We start from the raw sequence: 22,700 nt of genomic DNA on the forward strand, positions 1-22,700 counted from the left end.
CCGGGGATGCTGCCTGCGCTCACGTGTCACGGATGCAGTGGGGTTGGTGCTGGGGGAACTAAACAGCCAAAGGGCAGAGCAGGGTCTTGCCGTGGCTTGTCCTGTTCCAAACACAGCCTCTGTACACAACGTGGCCCTTGCGCCACGGGCGCTCACCCAGCAGTGTGGGTGCTGCTGGGGACGGGGGGGGGGTCCCTGCCCAGCTCTGCCATCACCACTGGTGTAATCGGACAGCTCTGAGACAGCTGCAGGGGAGCTGGTGGTTCATTGACACTGTGTGGCAAACTGTACTTCTGACTGTACTTAAGGAAAAACCTCGTTAATGAGAGCCATGCACCCTTGCTGATAAACGCTGGGGTCACTGCCCACCTTCCTGGGAAGCACGGAAGCGGTTGGCTGTCACGGCAGAGCCTTGGCTTTGTCTGGCACCTTCCAGGAGAACACAGTGAACTTCGACGTGTTGGTCAGTTATTCAAGATCCGCTGCCGTGTCTCACTTCAGCCCTCGACAAGCCCATGTACAAGAACATTCTCTTCCAGGATCCATCACCGACAGCTGTTACAAATCAGAACTTCATTCTCCCTTTCAGTTTTTGCAAAAGGCTTTATTGTGTAACCGCCGTACTGTGGTCACAGCCACTCCGAGCAAGTACAGGGTGTAGTTTTTGACTCCGCGGTGAACAGAAGGCACATTCATTGACACTCATCGTAAAGCTCTTTCTATAGACAATTAATAAATTGACCTTTCTCTGTACTTAGAGCAAATACAAAACTGTACAGGAGCCAGTGAGACACGGGAGCGCCTGTGGCGGGGACAGAGGGGAACTGAAGTTAACGTGCAGAAGGACAGCGACGTCTACAGGGATCAAATAAATGTAGAAATGCCGTATACAAATTTTAATACAAATACCTATAAAAGTCAGAAAAGTGAATTTGCATTTTAGTTTCAAATAGAACTTTAAGGGAAATTACAATTGATAGATTTTTTTTTTTTTTAATTATTCCAGTTAGTTTGCACAATCCCTACAAATTATTTTACACCGCTCTGTTTTACAGTGGATAGTATTAGTGCCCAGGCAGTTTGCCCCACAGAGGGTGCCCGCCGTTCAGAATTAAAAAAATAATGGCTACTTTTCCAATGTTAAAGTGGTCCTGTCAGGGTTAGGAAAGCCTTAGGAGGAATTAGACGAACACCGCTGAAGGAGTAAAGTGTGACAAGTATCGCAAACACGGACGGGTTTTGGATACGACGGCAGCGCAAGTTCGTTACTGGAACAAGTGTTGCAGAAGATGTCCCCGCAGTTTCTGCAGTGATGCTACAAACAGAGAGTCAGAGTGAGCACAGCTGCCTGAAAACCCCCATCAGGAAGAGAGAAATCAGACCTCGTAAAAGCTTCCGGAGTCCACTGACATCACCCTCCAGTTCCCCACAGGCCCAGCCCTCCTGGCAGCACTTCTTCCCGAATCGTAGAATCATTCAGGTTGGAAAAGACCCTTGGGATCATCGAGTCCAACCATCTTCCCTACTCTACGAAGCTTTTCCCTGCACCATATCCCCCAACACCACATCTAAGTGACTCTTAAACTCATCCAAGGATGGTGACTCAACCACCTCCCTGGGCAGCCTGTTCCAGTGTCTGACCACTCTTACTGTGAAGAACTTCTTCCTACTGTCCAGTCTAAACCTACCCTGTTGCAGCTTGAAGCCATTCCCTCTTGTTCTATCCTGCGCAGAGGAGGAACCCAAGTGGGGTGATCCCCACACAGCCCCGCTTCCCTCCCTCCCTCCCTCCCGGGGGTGATCCCCGCACAGCCCCGCTTCCCTCCCTCCTTCCCTCCCTCCCCGGGGTGATCCCCACAGCCCAGTGGCCGGAGGAGCTGCTGCGCTGCCGTTTCGCAGCGTGCAATGTGTGGATCACCAGCAGCCAGGCTAGGCTTTCAGGAGAGCACGCACAGGCTGGCTCTGCGCAGAGGGAAGCTGGTGCCAGGGCTGCTGGCGTCCCAGCTGTCCCCAACCACCCAACAGGACCCCCACAGCAGCCTCCTGCCACAAAGGCAGCGGGCAGGGCCTGTCAGCACCCTCACCACACACCGTTCAGGGAGATGAACCACCGCAGGAGAGAACAGGGCCCACAGCAACTCCCTACCATGGAAAGGGCCCAGCAGAAGATTATTTTTAGGACGGGAAATACCAAATTACTTCTCTATGTCGTTCTCATGCCAACAGGATGTGGAACTGAAGCAGCATCAGTCTTCCCAAGCAAACTAGGCCACAGCACAATTTTTTGTTTTCCGTGACAAAAGGAAAAAAAACAAACAACAAAAAAAATAGAAATCCACTGAACATCACTACCTTCCTTCTGGAGATAGAGAACTCCTTTTCACATTGCTTGCAGTGTGTCGCTTCGTCATCCTTCAGCCAGGTATGGCCCTAGAAAATCAGAATGAAAACCTCACTGTACGTACAAATAACTTTATAAAATAAAATTCAAAAGGCAGCTTACCAACATGGTTGGTATTTTTCAAAAGGCATCTTTTATAGAAGGGTAACCAAGGTGAAATTTGACTGTGTTGAATGAAATGCATGTGTTTAGTCAAAATATCCATGAGATGTAGAGTACCTTCAGTGCTTTATTTACTTCTTTAATATCTTCCATCTTCAACTTCGATCTGGAAAAAAAAATAATAACAATTACTTCCTCTGTGTGACTTTACATTTAGGTGTGTTCCAATTCACCTGCCATTCCACGGTCCAGTCACTGAATCTAAACTGTAATTCTTTAGTCAGGTTCCTGTTACAGCTCTGAACCACTCGGTGTCACCAAGAAGCTCTGTCACCTCAGGGTTTGCCCCCTTTTCAGTATATTCAGAAAAATGTGGGAAAAGCACAGTTCTGCTGTAAGAACTCAGCATTTACTGTATTGTTTCCCCTCTCAGCCATCTCACTCACGCTTACTCAAGATCCTTATCTTCCCCCACTTCTATTTCATGGCTGTTTCGTTTCCCCTGTGTAGTAATTGCCTCCTAAAATTCTCATGGTTGTTAATTTTTACGACTGGATGTGTTTTAAAATTATTTGTCTTAGTTTGGTGCTCCATTCTCCAGGTTACCTCATGTAGAGGAGCTCAGTTCCCAGAACTTACTGGCTGAGATGAAGTCCCATTTCCTGAAGAGCTTGCTCCTGCTCCTCGCAGACTTTCTCTAACTGCTGCTTCTCATCTTGCAGTTTTCTCAGCTCCTATGAAATCAAGCACAAAATGGAGTTTGTTGTGTGCTAAGTTTGACCTATAACTTAGGTCGGTTGATCCAAACTACCCAAGCACTTCAAGAATAAGCTCCTTTACAAAGCTACCTATTTGTAAGGCTTGATTTTTAGAATGAGAAGGGTGAACTACCCCATGCAGAGTACAAACAATGAAATCTTTTAACCGTATTTACCAGAAAGAGAGAAAGCTTTTTGGGCTTTAAACATCCTCAGGCACAGCTAGAATGCAGCAGTCCTATGCCCACACATATTGGTGTACAATTGTGCCTTCAAAAGCTAAACTGCTCGATACAGAGGAGCAAATTGTCTTCAGGTTAACAAGAATGTTCATGCTTAAAAAGTAACTTGCATTCAGTTGTTTTGCACGCTCGGGAACGTGTTCTTATTTTATTACACAGCGTTGAAAGACCTCAGGCTGTCTCTGAAAGTTCTGAACTTGCCACTTCCTCCCTGAGCAGGAGTTATCTCACCGTGGGACAGCTGATGAGTGTTTTGTCCCCAGCTGTCCCACCTCAGCTTCAGCTGCGGGCTGGTGAGGGGCTCAGACACGCGCAGCCAAGGCAGGGCAGGCAGAAACCTCCTCAGCCACCTCGAGCTAAAGCTGTTTTCACTGTCTTGAGCCCTGTGCTGGCATTTCACGTGCAAGTTTGTGTTATATCAGCCGAGGTTTTGAAACCATTCAGAGGAGAGCGGTACAGAAGAAATACTCTACTACAGATGCAAACATTGCCCAGGTTCTAGGTCAGCTTTAATCCTGAACACGGGCACATTTGCACTGCACGTACCTTTTTCAGTCCTTCCATTTGTTGCAATTCTGTTTTAAGCAGAGTTGCAGCATCCTTCTCTTGGTGTAGTTCTTTTTGCAAAGTTTGTCTCTGTTCCTTTTCAGATTTTAACTCCTTTTCCAGAGTCGAGCTATTTAAAAATAATTCATTCTAAGAAACCCTACAGCAGAAAAATATCCTATAGCACTTAAGGATAGCAACAGCATGAGAAGAAGAAACCTTGTCCAAAAGAGGGCAAAAACTAGAGTGGTGTTCTGAGAAAGGAAAAAACAGGGGTGTTATGGCAACAGACATCGAAAACTATACTAGCATTTTCAGGTCACAGAAAACAAGCAGCAATGGATGGCTAGAAGAAAAAAAAAAAAACAACAACAAAACAAACAAAACCCCAAACCAATCCCCACAAGTACGTATTTGATCACCTATGTTTAAACAGCCATGTTTAAAAATGACACTCTACCCTGAAGTCTGAACAGCGAAAGGAGCATTTTCTATAGGTATTAGAAACCCTTAGAGGATTAACATTCCCTAAGAACAGCAGGACACTCCCAACCCCCAAACCCCTTCAAAAAACCCAATCCATTGGGATGACAATCACTTACATGCTCAGCCTACAAGTGTGTCTATCTCCTGATTTAGTAAAAAAGCAATTGAAAGCTCCGTTGTTAGTCAGAATGACCACATTTCTATTGGCACTCTGTGCTCTGAATGGGATGTTCTGGAAAAAGCATTTCAAAATCCTCTTGCTAACTGTGCTCTATACAGATGTGCTGAGCTTTCCCAAATCTTGCGTACTTCTGTCAACACTTGCTGAACCCAGTATAACTCAAACCTACCCCTCTTTAGACCTTAGCACAAAAAGCGTAGAAAGAACTTGTTAAAGAAAATGTAGAAGGGAAGGTAAAAAAAACTGATTATCAGATTAAATACCATTTGCTATCCAGTTGGGACATCTGCTGCCGACAAGTGTCAAGCCGGCCAGCAAGCTCTTGCTTCATCTTGTTGCATCTTTCTTCAGCAGCCTGCCTTGCCTTTTCTGCGTGCTGCAATCTACAAAGCAAGGAACAGGTACGTTTGTTGTCCATTCACATACTCCTCACCTACACCCTCTCCTTCTCTTCTTTTAGATTCACCATACAGATTGTTATAAAAGCTTGAACTGAGAATGCTAGTGGAGAAAAAAAAAACCCACGCCTTTGAAAGCAACTATTTCTGAAAAAAAACCCACCCCAAAAAGCGAGAGTCATACCGTATCTTTCTAAAGTCAACATGTTTCTGAACAGCCTGCCTATGGAAAGAGCTATGGTTTTCAAATGGGTCAATTATGGGCATGTTTGCCTGGAAAAAAAGAAAAGAGGCAAACGCAGAGGGTGATAAGGAAGAGAAAGGAAAAAGAACGTCATGCTGACACGCATGCCCCAAGTCTTTATAGGTGTATGGAAGGTCATCCTATAAAGGTTTCAGTTGGAAACTTTCTACTGACTTCAGTGTTGTCTTTTTGCGCTTGTAATTATTACCTCTCTTCCATTTGTTTCATAGAGGACATCATCTCATTTGTTTTTCCTTCAAAAGAGGATATGGCTTCTGTTTTCTGTTGTAATGAACTCTCTGCATTCTGCAGGAATAAGTGAACAGAAAACTAAAATGTTTTACCTGGAATATCTAAAGCACAAAGTGTTAGTGTTTAATGAAAGTCTGCCACTAGATAAAGAATGTTTAGCTTGTTACAGGCCGTGCCTGGGTCTAACTGGAATGTACGAACAAAATGCCGGTAATACCAAGCAGATATGCCTCAACTGTTTTTGTTAAGAGCTCTGAAAAAAACCTTAAATGTACTACGTTTTGACCTATGAGATCAGCTACAAGACAAAATCTTCTCTTTAGAAACAAACTCGAAGAAAGAAATTATCAGATTAAATTGACAGGTTAAAAATATCAATTATGATTTGAATGTATCCACTGCATTCAGCGGGCATGGAAGCAGGAAGCCAAAAAGACCCCAACAAAATAAATACTGCTTTTGAAAGCGAAGGCATAGCTCAGCACTGGGGTTTCACTGGCCATTGCCTCGCAAGTTTCTGTGCATCTGTGAAGGAAGCAAAGGCCTGGATAAAGCCTGAACAGCATCACGAAACAGTCCATGAAAACTGAGAGAAATCCCCTCTGGATTTCTGGCACCAGGTATGGGAGGGACAGTCTAGTTAAACTCATTAATCTTAAACTCATTTCATTAACGGAGACAAGCTCTGGGCATTTTGTGGGCACACCACTACTCCATCACTTCTTTGTAGAAGTGCCTATCAGTATGTATTTCTGCTGGACGATCCAATGGCACACTATGAAGCACACTCAAGGAAACCCCCCTCCTTTCCTATCATACCCCATATAATACCAATAATGAAGCATAATAAAAAAAATTAAAAGTTTGAAAATATATATTCTTCAGAAGATCGTTGCATCTAAGTATTACTTCAGATGCATAAGTGCATATGCACCCCCAGTGCACAATTAATGGGTAAAGACCACCGGCACAGCTGTTCTTTCTGTTGTCCACTATGTTCATACCTGAGATTTGTGAAACATCTGCAAGTTAATAGCCTTCACTTCTTCTAACTGTTGGCGAAGTGCAACTAAAGTGTCTTGTTTTTCATGAGTATCTTTTTCCAGAAGTTTCATGGCAATTTCCATTTCCGTTTTCATTCCAATTTGTAGCTCCAACTCTTTCTCTAGTTCCTTACAAAGAGATTTCCCAGTTACTGCCAGGTAATCATATGTCAGGGATAAGAATTGCCAAACCCCATATAACTCCATTCACAAACTGTGTATTAGCCTGAGATCAGAATCCCGTATCTTTCATTTCATTTTCTACAGTTAAGTTTCCTTACCAGCCTGATTTTTTTTTCTTCTTTCAACTGTTTCCAAACATCACTGTACATTTCATCAAGACCCTGGCGTGACTGCTTGTAAGTATCCAATTCTACTTTTGTATCCTCTTTTGTTACCTACAGGAAACATTAGCAAAAAAAAAACCACCTAAGGTCACAAAGATATGTATTTAAAGTATGCCTGAAGTTCCTGCATGTTAACACGATATTTCTAAGTGCTACTTCAAATAAAATCCTTCTATTTTACAATTAATAAGGAGGCAAACATTAATAAGCTGAAATTTCAAAGTATAGCGTAAAAATAAAAAGAAACCGTTTTAATACTTTCAATCCTTTCTCCCTTCTTCAGGTATATGTTTGAGTGTGTAGTAAAGAACAGCAAAATCTAACGCCTGTGCGTACCACACACAGCGATCTACACAGTAGCATTTTAAACCGTGCTTAGCATTCCAGTTCAAAGTGCTTTCGAGAGCACTGACTAGAGTTGATCAAAAGAGATCACTTATTTTAAGGATCCTCATAATCTATAAATAGGGGTCCCACCTCAACACTTTTTTCACTTCGTTCACGAATTAATTCATTTTGTTGTTTTAATTGCTGCTGCTCTTCCTGAAGTGATCCAATTCGGTCAGTTGCTGCTGCAAGCTGTTTACAAAGAGAACACATCTATATTTAATCACTGTACAAACAACATCTGGAGGAATTCTAAAGTTAGTAGCTCAGCCTTTGTAGCAGGTGCACTGCTCACTTCCCCTTTTGTCCCTTTCATTGTCCCCAGAAGCTGCCTGACCTTTTTGCAGCCACATTCACTCTACAGCCTCAATTATTAAGCCCACCAATGTTTGTTCACTTGACTTCTGCTTCACGCCCTCATCAATTATTTTTAAATATTAACCATGCAAAGAAATTCATCCTACTGCAAAAGGCTAAAATCCACCACAGATATGTGATCTGTGGTATTCATTCTGGTATGAACTAAGAGTCATAGCTGACATTCACTGCCGGAACCTTACAGCAGTATCAAGTCGAGATACCCTAAAAAGCACTGGACACACAGATATATATATCTCTATAGTTTATAGTGTATGTAAACCCACCACACCACAAAAACCAAAATAACCATTATCATGCATGCTGCTGGATTCTATTTCAGTTCCCTGCTAGGAAAGATTTCCTAACTGAAGTGTGATTAGTTTCCTTCTCTTTTTCTGAGTTCTGTTTAACTCCCATGATAAATACATGTGTACGTGCAGAAGGAAGAAGGACATGTTCATTACAGTGGTGGTATGGTTACTTTTGGGTGGAAACACCATTGCAAGACAAAAAAAAATTATTAAGGAAATGGGTCTAACAAATAGGTGCCCAAAAGCATTTTAACAGCTAATATAACATAGCAGCTTTCCACAAGGCTTTCCCCATGTGCCAACTCATGCCAGTCCTACCGACTCCACCATTCAATAGTATCAACTCAAATATTTTTGTTCCCAAGGTGTATTCTTAAGAGGTTTTGCTGCTGATGGAAAAGAGCTATGAGAAATATCTAATAAACCAGCCACAAACCTCTTCCTGGAGTTTTGAATTGGTCTTTTCCAAACAGTCTATTTTGTTCTGAAGATCTGCAACCGTGCAACTGCAGCAAGGAAAAGAGATGCATAAAAACAATAAAAGGAGTGACAGTGTTCAGCATTTATTCCTGTCCTCAAAAATACTTTCACCATCTTGCATTTGTTAACAATGAAATACTTTGGTGAGCCGGCAAGGAACTCGGAGAAAGGACCATTGTCCCTTTTAAGCCCTGAGAGGACCATGCATTTCCCTACACATTGGCAGCCCTATTCTGGCTTTTGCTGCCTTAACACCTCCCTGATGTTCAAAAGGGTAAGTGGCACCTGCTCCTACCACTGAGCAACCTATGGGGGAAGAATAGAGACTCTTCCTCTAAAGAATTAATTCCCAGATGCACTTGTTATAGTTTTCTCTTGAAAAAGTAGCTCCAAAATCTTCTGATAATCACTAATAAGTCTTAAAAAAGTCAACTTTTATTACACAGACTTGTTTCCTGCATTGCATAGGCCATCAGAACAGTAACATTACAAAACAAAACTAGGATTTTAGGAAATAATCAGAAAAGGAATTTCAATATCAGACCAAAATCTGCAAGACTGACAGCAGAGCCATTCAAAGCCATACTGGAAAAGCTAAACAGGACAAATATTTGTACATTAGAATAGATGAAAATCCCACCTTAGATGTCGGTTAAGTTCTTCCACATAGTGTTTCTGGTCAAGGACAGCTGTAATACCTCCATCTCTAGTTGTAAAAGAGAGAATTTATTGATTGAGAAGAAACTCCTTCATTCCAGAATGTTCGTTTGTACTAAAGTTTTCAGCATAGACTTGCAAACTGAGTTGAAATCTTTCCTCTTTTTCATATAAAAACACTTGTGCCTAAGCTAGTTGGGAAGCACTACGGAGATGAAGCAGCTCTTTATCTGCTTTTCCTGCGTAGCTAAACAGCAAAGTGCTCTGAAGCACAGGAAGCACACAAACTATGCCCCCTCCATTCACTACAGGTCTTCCAGACACAGTGATGCTAACACTTACAGTCTCTAATTCACCTAACATTTAACCTAAAAGTACATTTTTCCTCCATACGGATCTCTCCCACAAAGACAGCTGCTTAATTGAGAGCGTTTCTGAAACAGTGCTCAGAAACAAAGCAGTGATCTAGCAGTGGGTGACCTGGCAGATCATGTCTTCTAAAACCTAATAAAAAGACAACCTAAAATGTTGGGAGCTTTTAATTTGGTCCCAGCTCAAGACACAAACTCCCCACACTATGTCGTTGTTAAAACCAGCATGGGCTCAACCTTTGAAAATTAGTACTTTTTAGCTAACAAAATCTATTTTGGATTCTCTTTTTTTTTTTATGATTAAAAGTGTTTAAGGTCTCCAGTACTCATGTGCTCCACAGACCGTCTGACAGGTTTGTTCTACAAAACCCATAACAATTTAGAATCACTAATTCACCATACATACTGTTTGCCATCACTGTCCTGTGATTCCTTAAGATACAAGGAAAAATCAATCACTCCAACCTGAAAAATATATTTAAGACATTAACACACCTTCACAGCGCAATTCTGTGTAATTTATATTTGGAAAAAGGTAAACAACTGAAGTTGAAGTCTAGAAAGACAGCTAGCGAGAAGCAAACATACAAGTTTGTCATAAAAGCATCAAAATAACCATATTCAGCATACTCAGTTTCTAGCACACTGTTATCAGTTACCTAGTTATCAGTTTTGACAGCATTTCCACAAACTACTACTTAAAGAGATGGATACTTAGGTACTTTTTCTTGATTCAATGTGGGAAACATGACAAGCTTCCACACGTGATATACCTGTTCCTCTGTCTTCTGCCCCCTCACCCCACAAAAAAACCCCAAAACAACCCAACCACAAAAAAAAAGAACTTAAATCATGCCTTCTTAAAACAAATACGTATCTTATGGAGATGTGACATTTAAGCAATTCTTTGAGTTTTTATAAACAGTTAGCCATGTTCATATTTTGTAGAACAGGCACGATAATGTCAACATTATTTTCTGCAACATTATCTTTTAAAGAACAAAAAGGTTAGTAAGAATGAAATTATAGCAACATATGTTTTTAATTTACAGCTTAGAGAGTTAGACTTCTACAATGCTTTTGACCCACTTTGTCAAGGCTACCTAATTCAAAAGTAAAACAGACTGGCTGAAAGAAGACACGGTCTCAAATTACAAAATACTCACAGTAAATTAAGCTCAGATTCATGTAAGACATTTATTTGTTTGGACCATAAATACCTCAAAACATTCCTTATACTCCTCAGCTGTTTCATTAAAGCAGCAGAGGTATGTGACATCACCCACACAGCAAAGCCAAAAGGAAACCACCCTTCCCTCTCAAAACAAAAGCTCCCATAAATCCCCAGGAGATTGATCTTGACAACATATCTCTTGTAATTAGCTTAATTCATCCAATTTTTGATTTATCATAAGACAAGCAAATGCCCACTTATGAAAGCAATGGCAAACCTTGGCTCCACGCCACATTTAAGAATTCTGGGCCCATCTCAGTATCGTATTTATAGATGTGCTTAATTCTACTGGAATCTTATACAGAATGATCTTATTTAAGCTTTAATCTTCACCTGGGAGTCCAAGTCTTCTCCTTTTAAGCAAAGGTTTGCATCAATAACGTTCAGGCCTACTAGCAGACCCACAATGACTGCTCCTTCCTCCTCCATCATCAATGCATCAGGTTCGTAAAATTCACTAGAAGAAATATTATAAGGCATCACTGCACATTGTAACAATTATAATGGTGCTTCCATCACTGAAATAACATAAATAATAACGTAGTCCTTATAAAGCTCCCTCTTTGCTCATTTATTGCACAAGGTGGAAGATGCAGAACTCTCAGAGAAAATACACTCCTTGTTCCTCTGTAGGTTCACTGCAAAAACAACGAACAACTTGCTCCTCTGCAGGATGTAAGAAAAAGCTTAAACTGGTCAATTAATGACCTCTTACTCGTGCAATGCAAGGTTCCAGTGACTCAGCGAACAGTCTACATACATCTGTACTGTTACCTTAACAGATGCTTATGGTCCAAGAGTACTTTGAGATAATCTGCCAGTTTCTTTTGCATGAGTGCTAGATAAAGCCAAGCCCTTCCTCTTCCCACAGCAGTCCTAAAATGAAAAATTGCATGTTTTGGTAAAAACAAAATGGTTTATTAACTAGATTTATACAATTCAAAACTCTCCTTTTACAAAGTGTTCTCTCCAGAACACATAAGCATTTGAGTAAATCCCACTGCTTCAGTGAAGGTAAAGTATCTTGTAAAAATCTTCCTAACTTGGAAAGACATACATATCTTCAACTACCACCAAAACCCAACTACTGATGCATCTGAGCATTAAAACTAGTCTCTTTTCATCACCATGAATTACCCAATTGAAATACTACTAGCACAAAATTAGACAAAGCCATAAAAATGACAGAAAGAAGAGGAAAGAAACTAGGTGAAGACTCTACAGTTATTTTTATCAAGCTTATAGACATTCCCAAATGCTGTTTTTTAACCTGACAGCATTGTTTGAATCAGAAGCACAGAGTATTTTGACATGTCCTCCTTATCTCTTGGAGAAGTCAATGCCTCCTACATATTTTTCTCTTTGGGAACAAGATCTCATTAAGGAAGGCAAGAGACTACACGAAGGATTCTTTTTCCCAGCAGCACAAGTGAAATGCATCATCCCCAACAATCAACTTACTTTAACTCTGGCAGATTTTTAACGCTAGTTGCTATATCTGATGCTTCAGGACAAAGTTTTTCCACTAGCTCCAAAGGACCAAAAAATGATTTGTTCTGTCCAATAAACGTCTTCTTCACTAAAGCAAGCATACAGAGAAGTTTGTGAGGGAAAGCGACAACTCCAGAACTACAAATTTTAGTCTGCGTTTTGTCTTACCAGCTCCTAATATGTCAATGAAAAGGGGGCATTAAAAATACCTTGACAGTTTAGGAGGCACAAAACACAGGGTATATCAGAAGGTATACATAGTTGTATCTGTAATACTGATTAGCATCACACAGTGTATGCGATTCACGTTAATGCCATACAGAAGTCAAACTGGAGACATGGCAAGACACGATACAGACTCATTTATCGGCCTCTCCTCAGCATGGCGGCTGGACCCACAGCCGGGGAGCAGGCGCCCACCTTTCAGGCCGTGCTTGAGGCAGTGCTCCAGCACCACAAAGAACTGCTGCAAGGGAGGGAAGTCGGAGTCCAGGGTCCGGCCCAGGCTCAGGGCCGACTGGATCAGGATTTTGATGCTGAGCTTCATCATGTTCATGAGGTTGGTGCGTTCCTCCATGGCGTGGCACCTCACACCTGGCCGTGGGGACACAGCTGGAGAAAGAAAAGGTGCTTTTAGAAACGCGCTCCCCGTGACCTGGCACAGCGCTGACAGGAGCGGTGCCTGCCCGCCTTGGTCTCCATCTTGCGGCTTGAGAAGAGCTGGGTACAGGGCACAGCCAGGGTAAATCCCCGCAACGCACGGACCCAAAACTGACACCGGGGGAAGCGGGACCGCTGCCCCGGCCCTGCCGCTCCCAACTCCCGCCGCCCCGCGGTGGCGACACGGCAGAGAAACCCCCCCCACCTCCGGGCCTAGCGCCGCCTCAGCGGGCGGGCGGCGGAGCCCTACCTGGGCTGAGGCGAGAAGAGCCCCCCCCCCCGATCCGCGTTACCGCGGAGACAGCACGCGCACCCCCCACCACCTCCAGGAACTCTCGCGAGAGCTCGTGTGGTGAGGGCGGGCCGCGCCCGGCGCCATTTTAGAAAGAGTTTGGGCTGCGTGGCGATGGCGGCGCCGCCCCTTTGGCATCCTGTATCGCTGCTCCTCCCCGCCAAGGCGGGACAGGCCCTCCTCCTGCAAACCTGAAGGAAGGCGAGACAGAAACAGGTTGCCAGCTGGCACTTTTCTTTCAATCAAAGCCAGGTTCTGACAGGGGCTGCTAACCGCAGGCAAGTGGCCACCCAAATGATCTTCTGAGCCAACAGTGTTGCATTAGGAGAATCCTGTCACCTGTGGATCAAACGGTCATCCTCCCTTGCAGAAACAGCAGTTGCAGAAGATCAAGTCAAACAGGTGGAGCCCCTGGGTCAGTCACATGCAAGATCATTAACACTATTCCTAACACCATGCAAAAGTCTCTTTGGGTACTAATTTTCATTATTACCTTCTTTTTTGTACACATAATGTTGATTTAGGATTAAAAATGAGGAAAGCCCCGTATCACAAGAGTGCAAGCAAGGAGCCATTCTAATCAAATTGATCATAATTACAAAACACACAAAGTCCTGTCTTCTCCGTAGCCTTTTTGTATCAATGACTACAGCCAATGTAGTGGATGCCTCAAAATTGCATATGATGTCTTGAGACAGGATTAAAAGGGCTGTAATAATTTAAATTTTGATTTCAATATTGTCAGGTTACACATCAGGAACAGAAAATCGGTGCCTTTAAGTATCAGGGTGTTTCAGTAGCAACTTGCCAACTTACTTTGATGGTTTCCTGAATTTGAACTTTTACTTTATGAGGAGTATTTGGTTGTAAGCCTTGCTCAAGATACACATACTGTATTATCCACAAGACTTAGAAAAAAAAATACTGTGGATGAAATGTTCCTTATGAACACTAATTTAAGTTAAACAGTGTCTTAGTAACCTTTGGTTTTAAGTTAAATAATTACTTGAACAATATTTTTTAGACTGTTGAAAATTTACACAGTTGAGTACATCTTTTTCAAAACTGTGTACAAGTTGGTACATGCAAAATAAGACAGGTTATTATACACATTACCAAAGCCAAGACTCAGAGATTAGGAATTGGATTACCTAAGTGCAAAAGATCACAGACATTATTGCTGCAATCTTCAAGAATGCAATCACACAGTCTCATATCTCATTCAATTAAACAGATTTCATTTTAACATCTTTTTGAAGCCCCATGCTTTGTTTACTCTAATTATTTAGCACACTTTGAAGTCAGAAAACACTGAAGAACCAAGAAAAGCTAACAATTCTCCATCTCATGGTCTTTTAAGACTGCAAGTCTTTCTTGATTTGTATTCTTTAAATTTGTAGCTCCCTGCTTTCTCAGCCAGGTAGGACATAATTTCTTCAATGGCAAACTGGTTTTATGACATGCCTTTATCTATGTCCAACTGACTGCACAGTGTGCAGCGCAGGTTACGTGTGACCAACAGATCGGAAGTAGCAGGCAGAGGTTACAAAATCTCTTGAAAAAGATGGCATCGGGGAACAAGGTGCTAGTTTTCCACATGCAGTTTTGCAGACTTCAGCTTATTTCTTAAAAATATGTGCTTTAAATTGAATTTACAGTGCTTGGTCAAAGGTAATAGTGAATAGGTAGAACTGGCAGAATAGGTGATTAGATAGGTGCCTGTTCACATTTCACATCTAAGCGTATTTTTCTTACGGATTTTTCCATAAAACTAATCAACATATTATCCAAATACTTTGAACAATTTGGGGAGGTAGCGTTGTACTCCCTTACTTTACAGATACGAAGCTGAAAGATAATGGTAAAAGTTCTATAAAGTGTGGGAAGCTGTATCTCAGGTGAGAGAATATTTTATTCCCCACGCCTTGCCAAATGCTGTATTTTGTTTTGAACTACATCTATTCCCAGCATGATTCCAAATGCAACTGAAGAAAATGGGATATTCTGCCCTTTGTCAGGTTAGATCCCAAGTGCTCAAGATGGGCATGTAGGAAACAAACCTGTGAGAAGTTTGGTGTGAGACTGGGGGATGCAGGGAAGGACAAGAACCTGTTTTTCTTCAGGACAGAATTCATCTTAAACGCTGACTATGCAACACTGAGGAATTTTTACAAAAAAAAATAAAAAAAAGCCCATCAGCAGTACTTATTTCACCATGCAGGTCCCCACATTCATCCCCACAGAACTTCAGCTTGAATACTTAATATCATCAAAACCAGAAAGGTCAGCACCAGTTAGCAAAACTGAACTCCACTGCTCCAAAACCAGTAAGTGCTGGTCTGACAGCCTGGGGTACAAGACTCCAGGCCCAATTACTGCTATATCTGAATAGTCTTGTTTCATTGTTACAGATATCACTTAAGATTTAATTTCCATATGAATTCCAACTAAAGCCCTTTTAATTCAGTTCTGAGAGACCTATTCCATAAATCTGTATGGTTCCTACATCCTTGAATGCAGCTGTTTAATAAAGCAAGCTGGGGTTAAATAGAAGGCATTTTTAGTGTAGTTAAAAGGAATTTGTAACAAATCTATATCTCAGTTCACTTGTCCACTTTCTGACATGAAAGCTATAGGAGAAGCACCCCAAGGAAGGATAACAAATTGACTAAATCACTTTGGGGTGCAGCCAGGCTGCTGCGGAGGTGAACTTCAAGGGAGTGGGAGAAAAGGAATCAAATAAAAAGCTTACTGCATAAAACTAAAGTCCACCCCCCCCCCAATATATTAGGAGTTTAGGATTCTTCTGATGACAGTAAATTTTGTGAAGTTCTACATCTGTGTTGTTTTTAGAATTTTGCTTAAAAAAAAAAAAAAGCCAAACTGCAGCATCAGACTTTCTAAAATAAATTCAAAGTAATAACCATACATCACTGACACCAATCAACGGCACTTACGGGAGCAAACTTATTTGCACACCATAAAAGCAAGTTTACTAAATAAACATAACCATACTTGTTTTTGCTGTGCTGTCATTGCTGACTGGTTTGGATATGAATCCTACCAAAGATGCAGACTTCAGAGCGTTGCCATAGCTCAGCGCCAAGTTCTCCGAGGCTTTCTTGGCCAGCGACAAGATAGGAGCCGACCACCTCGCTTCCTCCGCTTTCTCTTTTTCCTCGTTTTTCAACTCAGTCGGACTAGGAATCTGTTTTTTGTCAATAATCTCAAAGTCTTCTTTTATTTCCGCGGCAGATGCGGTGCAGCTCTCCCCTTCAGCCATCTTTAACGTGTCATATGACTCTAGTCATGAGCAATCGAGTCGGCAGCCCCACGCCTGCCTGCCTGCCTCCCTGCCTCCCTCCCTCCCTGCCTGCCTTCTGCAGGTTCCGAAGAACCAGCCGAACCATTTTAAAACACCTCCATGCATAAGCAAGACTTAAAAGACAGGCCTTTCCAGAACTGAGCAGTTTTCTTGATGTTTTGAGTTAAAAGACTCGTCGAGTCGTGAAAGATGGAGACAGAGTTTACTTTTAAACAAGTTATGAAAGTAACAAAAATACACTTTACACATTTTTATTGCTATCTGTGCTCCCAAACGTAATTTTCAATTAGAAAATTTATAGTATCTTTTGACATCCTAGCTTTATGCAGTTAAAGACAACTTTAGACAAAAGAGATCTTTATTACTCTGCCTATAGTTCAAGTCACCGTAGCTTGATTAGAATGGTGGATTGGTGTGTCAGGTTCACTGTTGTGAAAACTGCTTGCTCGCATCACTGACCTTACAAAATAACTGCAGTCAGTAAGGCTACTTCATTAATGTATTTGGGCTGTGTTTGGTGGAAAAGATTTATCAAGAAGGGGAACTGAAATTACCTGAGTATGGCAATTTGACCTCACTGGGTATCTCAAATATTGACGTAGCCTACTGATGCATGGCTTATTATCTATTTTTCCATCCAGCAACTGTATGTGCTTGAGATACATCACTCAGTCATGAGATATTAGATGCTGCATATTAGCTTTTCTGCTACATAGAAGAAAGGTTTCGGTTTGGTTTTTGGTTTTGTTTGTTTTTGTTAAGAAATGTGAGAAGGAGAAGGGAATAGGAGAGTTGAAGATCAGTTTCAGTAGTCTTGCAGCAAAATATATCTTCATGTTTGTATCTTATTTCTTCTCCTACCATAAGCTACTTTAAGATTGATTCTGTCCTCTTGGCTCCTCAGACACTGAAAATTTAACAGCTTTTGTTCCACAAAAGCACAGGAAGCTCTTATGTTTTTGTTGAGAATTCAGAGATCAGCAGCCTCTTATTCATCCATGATTCATATGAGCTAAGTAAGGCTTTAAGCTACTTTTGCTGAAAGGTTATAGAGATAAGTTTTACTCCATCTTGTGGACTCCAGCAGTATTTGGCTGTTTTTATAAGGAAGTAGTATCTTGCAGTCGATTATAGGAATATACCTCTCTTTGACTTGAATAAGACTTAACATTGATTTTCTGCCTTTTAAAATCCACACAATATTAGATTCAAGGCAATATTGGCTAGAGAAGTAAAGCAGAATTCTAAGCATTGAAATAACTTTTCTTTTTCAATACATCTGAATAATAGGTTACACAAGTTTTGCAACTAAGAAAATTCTAGCATTCTCTAAGCAATCCTGCTTCAGCAGGGGAGTTGGACTAGATGATCTATATGGTCCCTTCCAACTCTAAAAAAATTCAGTGAAATTCAGTGAAAATAAGAGCAAACCAAGACTCCTGTTTACCTCTCAGAATGTTACTCCCATAAGGTAATGATGCATCAGGCTCCCCTTTACAGGCTCAGAATTCGCTACTTTGTAAAAATATTAAATGAAACTACCATATAGCCTGTGATCATCTTTTCTTATGTTACTATTAAAGAAACGTTTGATCATTTTATTTCATGTGTCTGATAAGATCAAATAAGAAACTTTATACTGTGCATAAGAAATTTGCTAAAAATTCTTTTTTGCTACACAGCCATATGATTCACTTATTACTATTTGGTCAAAATGACTTAAATGTTATGAAGTCAGCCACTAAATGCATTAAATAGCCTCTTGCCTTGCACTACTACTTATTTTAAAGCAAGTCAGTCTTTTAATAATGTAAGCCCCAAGTTGAAGAGGTTTGTTTTGTTTACAAAGTACAATTTCCTAAGGAGGCATTTGGGGCATGTAGTTTATGCAGGATACAGCTTTAAGCACATTAAAAAAGGGGGGGTTGAGGAGGGAAGTAGTGTTACTTCGGTTTTGATTCACAGAATTATCAAGAAGGGGCACTATGCATGAATAACATTATTTACTTTTAGCTTTGAGAGAGGGCTTATTTTTATTTCTGTCTTCTGCAGATGATATTTCACCACTGTAGTCTCTTTACAGATCACCAGTCCAGCTCTTGCTACTCATGCGGAGATGAACAGTGTTTTCTTTTGAAAGCCTATTATGTGACTTGTCTAGGTCTGCCAAAGTACAGGAATGTCAATTCTGTGTAATCACAAAAACAGAATTTTTGAGACTTAAAATTGTTAGAGCTCACTGAAAAGTTAGTCAGGGAACTAAATAACTCACTACTTTTTGCTTTTCCTAACCATAGAAATAAACAAGATGCTTCTAAAGAAAAGGTATCATTATGAAGCTGTCTGAGCTACGTGAAATCCAGTTCCTTTTTCATGCAGATCTTGCATGGCCTTGTTTGGTTTTATCGTCCCCCCTCCTCTGTCTTCTTAAGAGAGGGGAAAAAAAATAAAAATCACATTTGAAATATTTAAATGATGGTGAATTCAAAGTATAGTAAAAGATTATTCCTGAAGGATTCCTATTCCTATTGACTTGAATCTAATATGGAGAGGATTGTAAAAGGCAGAAAATCAATGTTAAGTCTTACTCAAGTCAAACAGAGATATATTCATATAGTCAACTGCAAGATAGAGTAGAATATTGAAGAGAAACTTGCATTAAGATATTGTCATGGAATCAAAAGAACAGCAACAGAACTCAGTATATATTTAAATCAGCCGGCTGAGACCAAATACTCACAAGGTATATATTAAATGTCAGTCTGAGGAAAAGTGTAGTATATGTATTGTTCTACTCTGAACTATTGCCTACTTTTTAGGAGCAAAAACAGCTTTTAATAAGAGTATAGTGGACTGGAACATGGAATATCAGAAAGCAGGTATAAACAACACACATATTCCTTTTTGTTATTTAACATCTTATTTGTTGGTACTGTAAAAAGAGAGGCAGCAAGCAGAACTTCCCACTAGGTGACACTACAGCACTACTTTATTCACAGAGCAGCATCTAACGGCAAGGACACACTGAGAGCAACTATCATGTTGTGAAGCTACCCGGGAAAAAACAGGGTGTCACTTTCCCAGCAGGTGCTGTAAATACCAGATTTTTTGTGCCTTGAAAGCCCACGTGGATTTTAGAGACGATTTTTAAGTGGTCTTCTGTTGGGAAGAGAACTGAGCAACAGCACAACAATGCCTCTCTAAAAGCTTTACTTTATTGGAACAAAGTTTTTAAAATAGGAAAAGAAACAAGCTAAGATGCTTACCTGAGCAACTCCTGAAGTGCTCTGTGATATAAGCTGTGCCAATAGAGACCATGTGGAGAAAAGGAAGTAGTTGCTGGGTTAGCTTTTATAGGAAGTTCACCTTGTGACTGTTGAGCGTGTGTCCAGGAATATTCTCTAATGTAAACCTAGCTGTTATTGAATTCAGGGTTATTTACCAGTTCTGGAGTTTCGTGTGGGTTTATTAAATGATTAGTATTTTACAAAAAATTTTGGTTTGTTAAAAGTTGTTACATAATGTTCCAAGCTCTTTGCAAGAGTTGGGAAGTTTGGATAAATGGTATAATTTGTCTAGTCTACAGACCAAAACAGAAATCAGAGCACATCTGAATAGTGTAATTTATGACTTTATGACCTGTGTGGTTTTGGGTTACTTTTTTCGTGGTTTATCTGTTTGTGGTTGGTTTTTTTTTGTTTGTTTGTTTTTGTTTGTTTGGTTGGTTTTTTAAATCTTAGTTCTTACTAGCTTAGCTTTTTTCTACTATTGCATGCAGACAATTTTGGATCAAATATAATTTTGAAGGTTTTATAAAAGTGGTGTAAATTGTCTGGACTGAGGGGCATGGGGTCAGAGGAATTATAAATGTGATTATAGGCTGAATCCTAGTAAGATATGAATGCAGTATCTCTGAAATGTGCTGACATTTTTGCTACTTAATGCAGTTTTCAACTAACATGCACGTGAATACTTTTATGTGACTTAATTAGCTGAAGAAATGTCCTCACATTTTTCTATTAACGTAACAGAAATGTTGCAAATTGCAGAATAAAAGATTGTTAGATATGATATGATAAGCCAATGAAATACCTTATAATGCCTAATACCTAGACAAGTCCAGAAAAACACCTTTTATGCTACACAAAAAAATTGTTGGTTATTTTAGTCATGTATTTTAAAAGAAAATATTAGGAGTTCATTAAAAATTGAATCTATTATCCATGAAGGTTGAAAAAAATTCAGATTCCTTCTTAAAAGAGAATTCCTCCCCCTGCTCCCCCCCCCCGCCAATAACATTGAGTGATTTGCTTATATCATGGCTACAAAAAATAGTGAGATAATAACTTTATCTATGGTGAGTGATTCCCAGTATTTTTTTCTGCCAAGTACCCTTTTGGCATCCAGTGATACTTCCAGGTTTCTCCCCTTCCTGCCCAACTGCAGGCACAGGTTTGGTTTTTCTAGGCTACATAGTCATTTTATGAAAAGCTTTGTAAATATGCAAGTGGATGCAATAGAAACGTATGCAAAATTACTTTAAAGTTACTAAATAACGGTATTATAAGAATGTCAGAGTTTAGAGGAGTTTAAATTTTTGTAAAATACTGCCCGTATCAAATACCGGACTGTTTCGCTGCTCCAGTAAAAAATGAAAAAAGAGAAATTAGGCAAAGGATATTAAGTTTTCTACAACATATTTAAGTGGTAAGTTTCTTCTTCAATAGGAATACTAAACTAATCTTTTTAATTTAAGATACTAAAGAACATTTAGGTGCTTGCATACAACTCTGGTGGCCCTGTGCTTGTGCACCTGAGGGCAGAATGTGGCAGAAACTGGCTAAGTCTTCTCCACAAATAATTGAGGTCTTATAACTGAGTCACATCTGTAAGATGCAGTAAACAAACAGTTGAAAAACATTGCAACGGGTAGTGTGAGAAGTGCAATTCCTGGCTTTTTTGTTGCCTTTGATTTTCTCAGTTTTCTGATTACTTTGTGAATGAGACTGCATACTAATAAGCAAGATATCTAGAGAGCCTAAACTGAAAGTGAAGTCGATAAATCTTTAGTTAGATTTTTCATTTTGTTTTAAATACGAACAGTATCTTCTCTCTCTCCTTTCTTTTCATTCCTCAGAGCTTTTATTGTTGCAGAGCTGTAACCAGTAGTTGGTTTGCCACACTTAAGGATAACTCCCAGACCCTCTGATTCAATAGGAATTTTTATGGGGAGAAAAAATGAACTGGGTGTGTTACAGATGTGGAAAAGCACTTTAGTTACTGACAGACTCAAAGGGAAACCTAAGCTCTTGGATACACACTTGCAAATGTGTAGCTCAGCTTCGCTGTTTCTCCGTTATCAGTTCCCCTCACATTAGAAGTTAGGCTCATTTCTCTTAAGGCCTTTCCATGCTTCAAGAGGAAGATGGAAACTTGAGTAGGCAGGTTGGATGTTAACAGTGAGACTGCTTAGTGATTTGTCACCAACAATCCTTTAGAAATATCTTCGCTACTCCATTTGAGGGAGTTAATCATATGTAAGCATCTCACCTTTGGAAACAGAACTGAAAAACATAGGACACTAGTGACTCAAGTGGTTGAAACTAATCTAAGCTGGGCCACGGGAGCGCTGCTGTTCTCCTTTTCCTCCAGCTGTGTGTTCCCATTTCCTTACAACAGTACTGCTCCCCATCTGACCTCTTGATGAGCCAATCAAAAGTAAAAAAAATGACAGGAAATTAAGGTTGTAGCTCTTCAGCAGCCTAAGGCAATCTAACTGCTGGCTGCCTTGTTGCTATCTCTTGCCTCTGGCTAAGCCCTTTCCCCCACTCCCTTGGTCATTGGGTTGCTGAGCCGTTGCAGTGCACTGAGTTGGCAGAAAATAAATACAACAAAAGTGAATAGTTTTTCTGCTGATTTAATAAACTGGAACAACTCATATTTTCCAAATTGTGTGTTGGAAGAATTGCTTGCTATGTGGATGTCCTGTCCAACCCCTGCCTGCCCTGAGCTCTTCAAAGAGACTCCACATGGCAGATCAGCAAAACAGATGATAGACTTACTAGTGGAGTGCTTTATCTTAAACATCCTTCTTTTCATCTTTTGTCAATCATAGGGACACTTGGCATCACA

At 40.6% G+C, this 22,700-nt stretch overlaps 1 protein-coding gene across 5 annotated transcripts; it reads right to left on the reverse strand.

Annotated features, from left to right (window-relative positions):
• Positions 1 to 586: 586 nt before the first annotated feature.
• On the reverse strand, positions 587 to 16,536 carry RUFY1 (RUN and FYVE domain containing 1). Of its 5 annotated transcripts, XM_074156708.1 has the most exons (19): positions 16,259 to 16,529; positions 12,712 to 12,903; positions 12,262 to 12,379; positions 11,575 to 11,676; positions 11,134 to 11,257; positions 9,973 to 10,031; positions 9,910 to 9,912; positions 9,179 to 9,244; positions 8,495 to 8,564; positions 7,478 to 7,579; positions 6,935 to 7,051; positions 6,615 to 6,782; positions 5,567 to 5,664; positions 4,980 to 5,099; positions 4,050 to 4,179; positions 3,143 to 3,237; positions 2,621 to 2,669; positions 2,353 to 2,430; positions 587 to 1,315 (listed from the first exon to the last, which is right to left on the reverse strand). In XM_074156708.1, exons 1-19 carry the CDS (start codon positions 16,524 to 16,526, stop codon positions 1,172 to 1,174), a joined length of 2,103 nt encoding a protein of 700 aa, XP_074012809.1. In that variant the 5' UTR covers positions 16,527 to 16,529; the 3' UTR covers positions 587 to 1,171. The 5 variants fall into 5 exon arrangements, with proteins under 5 accessions (XP_074012809.1, XP_074012810.1, XP_074012813.1 ...); XM_074156709.1 differs by lacking the exon at positions 9,910 to 9,912 and having other exon boundaries at positions 16,259 to 16,536; XM_074156712.1 differs by lacking the exon at positions 9,910 to 9,912 and having other exon boundaries at positions 16,308 to 16,535.
• Between the last annotated feature and the right edge of the window lie 6,164 nt (positions 16,537 to 22,700).

Source organism: Numenius arquata, chromosome 11, assembly GCF_964106895.1.
Source record: "Numenius arquata chromosome 11, bNumArq3.hap1.1, whole genome shotgun sequence".
In the NCBI taxonomy this organism is placed as follows: Eukaryota; Metazoa; Chordata; class Aves; order Charadriiformes; family Scolopacidae; genus Numenius; species Numenius arquata.

Excerpts from the sequence above, each read along its gene's own strand:
- RUFY1 (XM_074156708.1), bottom strand. The coding sequence starts at position 16,526 with ATGGCTGAAGGGGAGAGCTGCACCGCATCTGCCGCGGAAATAAAAGAA. Across the intron at positions 5,665-6,614 it reads AGATGTTTCACAAATCTCAG|AATGCAGAGAGTTCATTACA; the intron begins GTATGAACATAG and ends TTATTCCTGCAG. Across the intron at positions 5,100-5,566 it reads ATGAAACAAATGGAAGAGAG|ATTGCAGCACGCAGAAAAGG; the intron begins GTAATAATTACA and ends CTTGCTTTGTAG.